Source organism: Geotrypetes seraphini, chromosome 4 (assembly GCF_902459505.1).
Source record: "Geotrypetes seraphini chromosome 4, aGeoSer1.1, whole genome shotgun sequence".
Taxonomy (NCBI): domain Eukaryota; kingdom Metazoa; phylum Chordata; class Amphibia; order Gymnophiona; family Dermophiidae; genus Geotrypetes; species Geotrypetes seraphini.
Window position 1 is genome coordinate 187,424,740 of NC_047087.1, and position 12,307 is coordinate 187,437,046.

The 12,307-nt window shown below is 41.2% G+C and overlaps 1 protein-coding gene across 3 annotated transcripts in view; it reads left to right on the forward strand.

The window, feature by feature from the left end:
• MICU1 (mitochondrial calcium uptake 1) overlaps positions 1-12,307 on the forward strand; it is a 376,908-nt gene that overhangs the window by 147,452 nt on the left and 217,149 nt on the right. For all 3 annotated transcript variants that reach the window (XM_033940604.1, XM_033940607.1, XM_033940605.1), the window contains exon 5: positions 10,847-10,890. In XM_033940604.1, coding sequence (XP_033796495.1) covers positions 10,847-10,890 — 44 coding nt within the window. The remainder of the gene's footprint in view (positions 1-10,846; positions 10,891-12,307) is intronic.

Genomic DNA, 12,307 nt, shown 5'->3' on the forward strand with positions numbered 1-12,307 from the left:
AAAACACCTTTTTGGACAGACTGGATGGGTCATTTTGCTTTTTGTGTGATACTATGTAAATAACTTCTTGTCTTCCTATCTGAACAGTGACTCTGAATAACCAGATTTTTTAAACTGATGTGACATGCATTTTTTAAAAAATGCTGACAATACTAGCTGAATATTGACCTGAAGTGTTTTTTTTTCCTGCATGTTTTATTATTTAATATATGTGCCGCAAAAGAATTTGTGAGTTATTTACCGTTTTCCCAGCTAATCATTATTTGGCTTTGTTCCCTGTAACAAGAATTACTGGGTAAATGTGACATCTCTTGTAAGGAGCTTAGTATTTAAGAGCTATGCTAGCAATATTTCCTTTTTTTATTATTTTTTTTTGATTAAGTTAAAAGTTGCTGGCCTGCAAACTGCTGCACAAGTCTGAGTTTTTGTTGCTTTCTATATTGTGCTAGTAATGAAAAAATGGTTTATTGCCTCCCCCCCCCCAATCTGTGTAGCCTGCTCTGTAATCAGCTGGTTTCACTGCACCTCCCAGAATTCTGTGCAAGCATAAAATTAGGAATCTCTTTTCTTATTCCTAGCACACAATAATAAAATAAGAAAAGCTATAGTTATATATTTATTAAACAGCACACTTGTTAGCAATGGATGCGTTGCTGGTATGGACCTTGTTAATTAGAACAGTCAAAACAAACACTGCTTTCTATTAAGCAGTCTGTTCTAGGATTCAGAACAGTTGTTCACGTGAGCTAAAGTTTAGTTAGGTTTGTATGGGCTGTTCAGAAAGTGCATCACTTTCAAAATTATATTTTCACTTCTGTTTTAAATACAAGGGACTAGATGTCTGGTAAGTACAATAGTGAAATGTTAATTAGGCTGGCTAGATAGAAGCATCGTATCTATACAAGTATTGCTATATCTGAGATCAATTTTCATAGAGCTCTGTAGATGCCATATCAGTCTAGTAGTGCTATAGAAATGATTAGTAGTAGTAGTAGTAGTTGTTATAGTGGCTTCTGAGACTTCATAGAAGACGACCCAGGAAGAATTTTCTCAAAGAAATGCTTCCCCTCATTACTTATCCTAAGAAGAAGGGTGCCAGGTATCATCAAAGACTTATTTGGAATGTTCAACAGTGGCCATCCCAGGTCTAGGTTCCTGGCGAGAGCCCCGGTAGGGTAGATTTTGTGGTGCTCGTCCTGTGTAGGTAAGCGGTGGATTTTCCCTGTTCCATCTTGATAAGGACTTGTGGACTTTTCTTTTTGGACCCTGATGGACTGGCTGCTTTTGCCACATTTTCTGGTGGTGGATTCCAGAGTTTGATTGCAAGTGAAGAAACTTTCTCCAATTTGAAAGAAAAGATAAATATTCTAGTGCAATAGGTGAGACATTCTAGACACTAGGATTATTTCCCTTTAGCCGCATGCTGCAGAAGGAATCCACTCTGGATTTTTCACTCTGCCTCTGTTATATTTCACTGGGCTCTGTAGCTCCACCTTCAGTTCTTTCCTTCTGTATGCATGACTACAGATGTGTATGTTCTGCTCTCCCCATTTTGTTGTTTTTAATTTGATGTAATTTAGTTCCCTTTTCGAGTATTTTAGTGCTTGGAGTGATTTTGAAACTCTGCCAACTTGAAAATTCACAGACTTCAGTCTGTAGTGGGGAGGCCAATCCCACTGGGTACCTGTTAGCCAGCCTGCATAGTTTTCTCTGGAGCTCAGGCTGTCCCTGAGATGGTCTCACCTACTGTTAATCAGGAGTCAAGTGCAGGCTGTTAGGCCCCCTTAGAAGGTTCGGTGAGGTCTTGCAGGGTGATGGCTGTGTCATCGCATCTCTGCCCATACCGGTGGGCATTTGTTGGTCCGCAGGGTGGAAGTGTAGTCAGACATAGGAGTTTGACTAGCAGCCCAAAGATACAGGATCCAACACGGTTCAAGTCTTCTTCAGGGGTCCCTGGGGGTTCTATAAAGGTGAATACGTGGGAAATAATTGTGTGGTGAACCGGAAGTGAGACACTGCTTGCCCTTTCTATTGCAAATGCAAGCAGTGTCTCACTTCCGGCTCACCACACAATTATTTCCCACGTATTCACCTTTATAGAACCCCCAGGGATCCCTGAAGAAGACTTTTTTTGAAACACAGACCGTGTTGGGTCCTTTAAGGCTTTTATGTGGATAACCTATTTTTTGTGGATGAATTTATTTTATGTGGATGATTTCAGTTACCTTAAGAACATTGACACTTTCAAATAAAGTCCATTTAGTAACATCGTCACTCCACAGAGATTTTTTGGTTTTCTCTGGATTTTCTTCTCTGTGGATATTTTGGGGTCAATTCCTTTTGTGTTTTGTCAGGAATTCTATAAACAATTGACCGTAGTAATTTCCACAACTAGATTCTTCAAATCACTTTCCCAGGGGATCATTAAAGCTCACACAATTACTAGTACTGGCTGAGATTGGAAATCTCTCTCTCTCCTGTAGGCCAGAGCAGTTTCTCCTTTCCCACTGCAAGAGAGCTTGAGGATTTTATTCCAGATGAATCCTGATCCTCAAAAAGACAGGGGATTCTTGCTCATCTTAGACAAGTTTCAAGTTTTAATAAGGTTTGTTGTACACGCAATGTCTAATACTTCAATACTTCAAAGAGCTTTGAATAGATTTGAAGATGGAACATTGTGCATTGATCTGGTGATCATAGTCATTTTCTCTCAATTGGCTAATATTTGATTTCAGATAGATAGATTGATTTTTTTTTTTTTGTAAGAAAGTAAAGTATCTCTTATTTTATAATGTTTGTGATTTAGAAGATTCTATAGTCCATGAGATACGGAAGCGGAAACTGATTAGGTTATTAGCATTTAACTGCCTTTCATATGGTTTGCAATAAAATAATGTGTTAGAGGCTGACTGAGTTATGGTTTCAGATTTGGTGCTGAAACTAGCCTGAAATCTGGGTTTGAGTTTTGACCAAAAGTGCCATTGCATTTTTGGCTGAAACCAAAACTCTCTACCTCCTTATCCCACCTAACGCACTGTAGGCCCTCTCCGAGCCTACCTGAAGAAGCCTTGGCGGTTTAGTGGTCTCTTTGGAAGGCAGCAGTGAACCTCACTCATTTCTGCCCGGTATCGCTGCTCAGTAGAAATAGCTGCCAAGACTTCCTGTGGTAGCCTTACGAGTCTTTCACTTTTTGCCCTGCACCACGTAGGAGCCCTTACGTCTGTTCACTGCTGTTTCCAGTTGTTATCCATCAGGTTTTCTTGCATTGACATATTACAGATTAGGACCCCTGAGGAAGAAGTGTTTCTTCAAAACACGGACCGTGTCGGGTCTGGCCTTTATCTGTCCTTTTGGATACAAACTGTTTCATGATTATATTTTTATGTTTGTCCAATAAAGACTTGGCGTCCTGTACACCATCACTGCAGTTTTTGCTTTTGTTCTTAGCCTTACGAGACTACCATGGGAGATCTTGGGAGATGTTTTTGAGATTGGAATCACACATGCAGGCAGAGTGGGAGTCCTTGGATGGGGCTCTTAAGGGGGGGCCAGGGCCCTGGATCATCTTTATATCTTTGCTTCTGAGGAAGTGGAAAAGTACTAAATGTACCCCAAGGTGAACATGTCTATCACAGCATTCACCGAAAAGACTGCTGTTCCTGTACAAGGAAATTTGGCTCTCTGAGAGCTTCATGAGAAGTGGGTGGAACAGCAATTTTGCCTTGTCTTTGGAAGATCTGGTGTCCAGACCACTATCTGCAGTGGCTATGTGGCAAGGGCCATGCTCTATGGACTTCAGCAGCTGCTAATCCCTGACTGTTTCCCATTTTGACATGGCTTTCCTGGTGGATGTGAGGAGAGAGGCCTGTCTGTACATGATATTGGAGGTGAAGACAAAGCCCCCTGAAATCCCCAGAATAATAGGAAAAAGGCAATACTTTTTACAGGCCTGAAAAGTACTTTTAAAACATTACATAGGGGGGCGGGCCAAGATGGCGGCAATGTGTGGAGCCAGGAGAGACGCAGTGAGATCTCTCCGTGCCTGCTTTCCTCAATTTAAAACATACCTTGATTCCAGATGCCTCACACGAAGAGGAAAGGGGTGATCAGGGTCATTTCTTTGCCGGCCCTGGCGTCCACCCCAGTTCAGCAGACCATGGATCGTTTCTTCGTGGCCCTCCCGGCAACTGCACATTCCGGAGTGGAGAGCCCGGCGCTGGGCAGACGAGAGGGAGTCGTTTGCCGTTTCGGGCATGGAAATATCTTTGTCTCCTCCGGGTTCCCTCACACCTCCGTGTCCAGCGACTGCTGAGACACAGAGGCGGGAGACATTCGATCCTGGAAGTGGAGACGCGGGGTCTCCCAGCAAGGGCATGATGTCTACGGCAGGACAGCTGATGGAGGCAAGCAAGAGAGGGGAGTCCTTATCCTCTCTGACGGAGGTTTCCATGCATAGTATCTGGCTGCTTCTTCAGCGGATGGAGGGTAAAATGGAAAAATCAACAGAAGAAGTAACTAAAATAGCTAAAAAAACTTGACTCATTAACTGAAACAGTTGAAGCAATGAAATCAGATTTTATAGTCCAAACTAAGCAGATGCAGGATGAAATACAGCACTTGCAACAGTTTAAGATGGCTTCAATTAAAGATAGTTCCTCTATACATAAGAAATTGGAACAATTTGAAAACTTTAATAGACGTTTAAACCTCCATATCTTAAATTTTCCACAAATTCCGGGTGTGTTACCCCTTGATTTATTGAAAAGATATCTGATTGAAAATTTAAAAATTTCTTCAAACTGCATTCATCCAATAAATAAAATCTACTTTCTACCAAATAAGAAGATTCCTGGAAGAAAAGAAGGTGAAAACGAAAATGGGAATGAAAGAGGGAAAAAGGAAATAAATGAGATAGACTTTACTAATGTGACTGCTCTTCTTGAACAAACAATAACAGCTGACACTGATGGAGCAACCCTTTTAGTATCATTTGCATTTGAGCAAGATGTAAATCTGATTATGAAATTGTTCTTTAAAAATTCACAAAAACTATTTGGGGAACAGAAAATATGAATTTATCCCGACGTTGCTAAGACTACCCAAAAATGGAGGAAAAAATTTCTATTTATGTGTCAAGAGATTATTAAATTAGGAGCAACATTTCTTTTAGCAAATGTTTAGTTAGGTATTTAGGAGTTAAATATACATTTTTCTCTCCAAATCATCTGAAGGAATTCTTAGATGTTAAGAAGATCGTTAGGGAATGAGGGATAATGGAAGTAAAGCAGTTGTTTAGATACATTAAGCCTATTTGTTTTAACTAAATTCCTTTTAATTTTCTCTCATAAATCATTGCTTGACCATCCCCCCAGTATAGTGGTCTAAGAAGAGTATAAAGAATGTATTGTAAGATTAACTTTCAATATTCTTGATTTGTTTTTTTTTTTCCTCCCTGTGTTTAATGGAGCAAGATGTATTCTTGTAAATTTTGATGTATAATTAGAAATAAAACAAACAAACAAAAAAACCCCATTACATAGTTCTCACAAACTCTCTTATCTCTTAGCAAGGCCAAGCCAAGCGGAACCCATCCTTCATACAGAAGTCAGCAGAACAGCTGCTGAAATAGAGAAGTCCATTTCATGAGGATAGAATTACCAGCACAGAGAGGAAGTGCTATATATCCTAATCAAAGAACATAAAAACTAATTGCTGTATAAATAAGGAAGGGGCGTACTCAGAGAAATTGAAGAACTTTGATATTAGAAAAACATTTGTCGGGAAATAGATAGAACCTTTAGGTAAACAGAGGATGTCCTGCGCAGTATGACTTAGAAAAAATAAAAATATTGTCCAATTAATGAAATGAGAAACTGTGTATGTCCAATAATAATTAGATACATAATATGTGCCAACGTGGTCTCAGGCTGTTAAGAAATGTATAAAAAGAAAGCCTTTTGAGGCCTTAGGCAGGACAGACATCCAGGTATACTCAAGCGCTTGAGGTATATTATCTATCAGCTCCATATGCTGAAAGGATTTGCTCTTGTAACCTCCGCATATTGGGTTGCTGTGAGGTCAGTTATTGAAGACTGTAATAACATGCAGTTCTTCAGATGTTCTTTACAATTTGGTCTGTCTTTCCTCCTGGTCAGTGGCTGACTCTGTGGTAGGTCAGTACTGGCTGCAGATGCAGTCGCCAAGAAGCTTCTCAGTCAGCTGCCCTTTAGGAAGCACTTGCTGTTCAAAGAGGATCTGGTGAAGGATCTGGTGGAAGCATATCGTCTTTGCTTCCCTGAGTTGTAGCAAAGGAGCTGTTAGTGGCCCTCGAGTGCTAGTCTGCTCCAGGGGAGTGAGTTAGTTTCAGTGGGCTCAATGTTTTATGCCCCATGCCTCAGGTTCAGGTAGGTCCATTTAAGTGGGCCCCATTCGTGGGCCCAAAAAAACTTGTGACTCTGCCCCTTCCAGTAGGGCTATATTGAGGGTGTGCCCACACCCTTCTATGGGTTTGATAGGGGGCAGGTTAGCCGTCTTCCTCCATAAGTGAACCCATATCACTTCAGATTCTGAAAGTGGTTGAGGAAATGATTACTCCCTGGAATTTGCTCATACCATTCCAGATGCCTTAATGATGACTCCATTTGGCTTGGACCTGTCCATCTTCAGGGGGTTTTGTTCAAGAATGAAAGAAAATCACAAAGAATTCCCAAGTACTTAGCATTGCCCACTCAGACTATCATTTCAGTCTTCTTTCACTTGTAAGGTCTTTCTTGTACAATACCACTGTTTTCCTGAACCTTTGTGTAGTCAATCCCTTCTTGTGAGAACTCTTGTAGGAAGCTTCATTTACATACATTCATGAAGTTTTACAGAATAGATGTGGCAGCCAAGAGTGATTCCACATTTGGATCTGCAGCCCTAGTAGTAGGCTCATTGGTCCCACTCTTAAGTTTGAGGAACTGATGTGTTATATCCTGAAGGTTCAGGAATAGAGTGGGATTGTACAAGAAGGAAAGATTACCTCGTTAATCATCTTTCTTGTAAACCCACACTCTGTTCCTGAAACCTACCCTGGGAGATGCTGATTCACCTGCTGTCTGCCTCAATGAGTACCGGTATGTTGGACTTCTTGTTTCTTTGTCCAACCTTAGTAAGAATACCATCTGTGAATATTGCATTCTTCAGTTCATCGGGGGGTCTAACAATAACATGCCTCCACACTGTTAGTGTAGGCTGAGTTCTCATTGTTCATTGTTTATTCTATTTTCCAACTGTTTGATTATTTGTTACAATGTTCAATATGAGATTAGATGTGTTTCTCAGGGAGTTTCCCTGTACCACTCCCTCTTCTGTGTCCTTTATGAGAATGACTGATTGTCTGCTTTTGTTACACATGGAGGAGTTGGAGGGCAGTTCAGAGGTAAGAGAGGAGGAGCAAACATATGCAAATGAAGCTTCCTATAAGAGTTTTCGTGAGAAGGGATTGACTACCCGAAGGTTCAGGAATAGAGTGTGGGTTTACAAGAAAGAAGGTTAACGAGGTAATCTTTCCTTGCCTTGCTCTCAACTGCTTCAGACTCCTGTCCATCTGCTTCAAGAGGAAATTGTACTCACTCTTCAAGCAAATGTCAGAGATGGTTCCACATCAAGGAAGTTATCAAAGCTTTTGTATGTTTCCTGATGACCAAAGAAAACTGGAGAATTGCATCCTATTCTAGATCTTAATGACCTAAACTTTTTTTGTTTACAAAGAAAAGGAATATTAAAGGTAAAAAAAACAGGGAGGAGATGGATAATAAGGCAAGTCTTGCCTTTACAGAACCCATGCTGACTTATTCTCATTAGAGACTAGCATTAGAAGACAGATTGCAAAATAAGGACAGGATTGAAAATGAGAAAAGTAGGAAAACAAGACATTCTCTGACAGACACCTGATAGCCTGGAAAGCTAGTTTATTTTTGGAAAGAGGCTTATAATCGCAGACTGATGTTAGATAGTCAGATCTCCAATATATACTGTGAAAAATTTTCCTACTTTAATTTTTAAAATGCTTCCATTTCAACAAGTTACTTATTTTAATGTTGTTTTTGCAGTGGCATGAATAAATAAAAGGTGTCCTTTAACCTTTCCAGACATTTGCCAGCCCTGATTGCTTATCGGCCATTAATTCTTGACAGCAGCTGTTTCCCAGGCACACTTGAGAATAGCCTGATCCTTAGGAACTTTTTATTGTAAGCACATCTGCAAGCTCTAGTGTCATGAAACATTTCTTACTCTAGAATATTAAGAGGAGCAGTGCAGGTAGTCTCTGCTCGGTGGTTCCTCAGTTCTAGTGACTTACTGCACTCTGGCTTAAGGATTGAGGGCTGGATTTTCAAAACTTACTGTGTCTTTAATGATGATCGCTAAAATGATTCCAGTCGATTTAGCATGCCAGTATTTTACCAGCTGATTAGTGGAATGACTCACCTTGTTTTTTTCCAAGATTCCTAGGCGACTCCAAATCTGCCATGCAAATGTAGCACAATGAGGTCAATAATATTAAAACGAGCACTCGGAGTGATTATCTAAAATTCCTGGGTGATTCTCTACCTTGTTGCACTACATTTGTGGGCAGAATTTTCCGGCAGGGTTTGAGCTATCATAGCCTTACTTTCCGGTCAGTCCCTGAGTGCTGATTGGCTCAGGCACTGACAGGAAAGTAAGGATTGATAATTCAGACTCCCCACCCCCCCTCGCAAACTTTAAATTAAAAAAAAGATACCCCCATTCCCCCCACTCCACAGGGTTGTTCAATGCCCCCCATTTGGCAGGAGGGATGCCACACTCTCATGCTGCTGGGGTCCCTCACAACAGCCCTCGCCCTCATACCTTTAAATTAAGGACGGCAGGAGGGATGCCTATTCCTTTTTGCAGACAGACCACCGGGGTCCTCTGACAATCTTCGCCGGGTGATTCCATAGGAGGGGGCCTTAGATGCCTGGGCCAAACAGAGCCTTAGGTTCCTCCCCGGTACATTCTAGGATGTATTGGGAAGGAGAAGGTCTGCCATTTTGAAGATGCAGGCCTACCGGCTGGAGGGAAAAGGCATTCCTCCGGCTGGCCTTCATAGTAAAGGTACGGTTGGGCGGGAGACTGTTGAGGGGTGCAGGGGACCCTGGTGGTGGGAGGAAGTGGGCATCCTTCCTTCTGATCTTGTTTAGGGTGTGAGGGGGGGGGGGAGCAGGCAGCAGCAGACGAGGGGGGAACATTTCCCTCTGCTGCTCACCATACCAGTCAATCAGCTAAGCTGGCAGAACTTGGGGAGACCTGCGGCTCAGTTGATCAGGGCAGGGAGAGCAGCTTTGACAGAAGGGAGGAGCTGTGCTTAGCTGTGAACAAGCGCCAGGCACAGTTCCTCCCACTATTTGCCGATGATTCTTCGCATAGTGTGCATATAATTTGCATGCTATTATGCTGAGAATTGCCCATAAAACAAAAATTGCTCCCACTATTGTCACTATATCAACTCACCGGATTTTACTGGCGAGAATTGAGAATCCGGCTCTTAACAGTGGTATTTATCTGAATAATGCTACCAAAAATTAACTGATTGGGTAGCCTATCACTTAGGAAGGCTCTGTCCCTTGCTATATGTGAAAAGCCAAAGAAATGGCCTTAAATGTCCTCCTCAGTTCTAATGGCAACCAGTGTAAAGCATGAAACAAAGGAATAATATTATCCTGCCTGACTGTGCATAACAATCTTAGCAGCACAATTCTACTTTAACCCTTTCAGGACCATAAGGATCGTAGGCCAATTTTTGTGGTTTTGACGACATTTTTATGGTAAAAAGGGCTTGCAGATGCCAAAAAATTGATTTTTTTTGTGAAATATCATTATTTTTTTTTTTAAAAATCACACTTCTGGCTTATGGACAGTGTGGCAAGTGAATCTTCTCGTCAATCTGGCAACGACGCTAATGAATGAATGTCGGAACCAGTTTGTTTACATAAAGGCAGTATCGTATGGAATCCGTACATATCAAATTTAGAACTGTAGACTATCCCAATCAAAATTTATAGGATTTTAAAGTTATGGGACAAATATGTCCCTTGGTCCTGAAAGGGTTAAGGACTTATTTGTCAATACCAGGTAAATCAGGTTCAAGTAGTCCAGGTGACTTAGCTCAGTACAAAACCACTGTCTTACTTCCACAGCAAGTTTTTAAGCATCTCCCCCTCTGGGATGTCCATGCTCGGGGAGAGGGGAGGAACTTTAATACACTGTGAATTATTGTGTGGAAGATTAAGATTTTATGCATTCTCTGGTGGGAAGAGTAAAAGGTCAGAGTCTACTTTTGTAGATGTGAAATGGTAGAAATCGAATACTTTTACGTATTGATCAATGTGTTTTTTTGCATCAGAAAATTTGAATGCATTAATATTCCAAAAATTGCTGGTTTTCTTACTTTGGCCCCCACTTAATAATGCTAAGTGGATGATAGCAGTGTTATTGTACGTTGTCTGCCACAAAGCCCATTTTATTCAGTCGGATTTGTGGCAGATTATGCATGAGAGTGTTATTATCTCATTCTAAGAATTTTAAGTCTTTGTGTTCGAGGAAAGACAAAATTAATCTGTCTCCTTTATAAGGTGCTAAGGTAGACTCTGACAGGTGAAAAAATAATTCTGTGCCTTCTCTTAGCTTTCAAGCTAGGATTAGTTTTTTGTTTTTTTGTTTATCCATGAATATGCAGTACTTGGCTATTGTATCCATTCCCAAAATTTCAATGCAGAAGCCTTTCAGACTTTATTTCAATCAGAACTCTATTTAAATGGGTTTTTTTTTTTCTTTATTTTCACAGATTTAGGCCTTGATCAGTTCTTAGTGAAACGCTACGATGGAAAGGTGAGAAAGCCATGATTTATTTTTTTTTAAGTACACTTTGTTGAATAAGAATTTGTTTAAACCTAACCTGTTTGTAGTGTCTGAAATTTATTATGAAAGAACCCAGATGATTATATTTCCTGTTTACCAAATGCCCAATGCTGCTTTTGGCTACAAAGTGCTTGTCCCTAAAAAGAATTTTAAAAACCTTAGAATTTCACTAATAACAATGATAATTTTATTTTGTCTTTTTTTTTGGTGAAATATACATGAGTACTTTGAAAACTTGGGATACATAAATTAGAGCATGACATGGTGACAAAATTCATCACTGTTCCCGACCCCGCGAATAACTGCGGGAAACCCATCTCCATGTCCTTTTTAAGGAGAGAGGAAAGAATTGGAGTATAAATGGGCACAACCTCTTGACCCTCTTGACCCTCATGCCATGATTGAAGAATGCTGGTGTAGAAGAACTGAGGCTGAGATAGACACTAAAGAATGACATTGGATTGTTTCCCGCTGTTATCTGCGGGGTCGGGAATAGTGATGAATTTTGTCACTGTGTCATTCTCTAGCATAAATGCATCTTATGAATATACAGAAATTCTGAGAGAGAAGAGTGTTTCACAGACTAAGGGCTAGATTCACTAAGCTTACCGATTGTGTACCAATCGGTTTGTGACCTCTTAGCGATCCCAACCCGATTCACTAACCTCGTGGCCGATCCGATTCCGTTGCTTACGACCTTTCCTGCTCTCTGCCGACTTCTCCTGCCTTGCTGCCCCAACTTCTCCTGCCTTGCCGCCCCAACTTCCCCTCTCGCTGCCCTGCTTTCTGCCCTGACTCGCCACCCTGCACCCCGAATCTCGTCTTGCTGCCCCGTCTCTCCTGTCCTCCCCCCACAGTGTGGTCAGTGGGGGGCGTTCCTCTGATCGCCCCCATTTGCATGTCGACCCTTTGTGTTTTCATTAGCCTGCCGCGGATCGGCCATGGATTGGGCACGATCGGACAGGTTAGTGAATGTAGCCTTTAAAAACAGACTTGTGACAGTCTCTGTTCTTTCTGCTGTACTCAAAGAGAATTCAATTTTCTCTCTGGTTAAATAGTTTCTTTGGTCTCTCTCTTAGCCTGCTAGAAGTCAATGAAATGTCTGCAAATACTGAAAAGGTGATATGTCCCATCTTTAATTACCACCTTGTTATCACAGCAACTGAGTTTATCCTGGCTCTAGCCAGTCTATACTGTGATAAATTCTCTTCAAGGCTGGTCCTTTGAGGGGGGTGTGTGTGGACAAAAGAGTCCTCATGTCCGAGATAAACATTACAAATATTTTGTTATAATGAAAACCTCTAGGCCATAAACAAATTTCTCCTGGCCTTTACGGATCTCAGGTCCACAGTAGAGGTCTGCACGGGAACGGGGATCGTGGGAATCC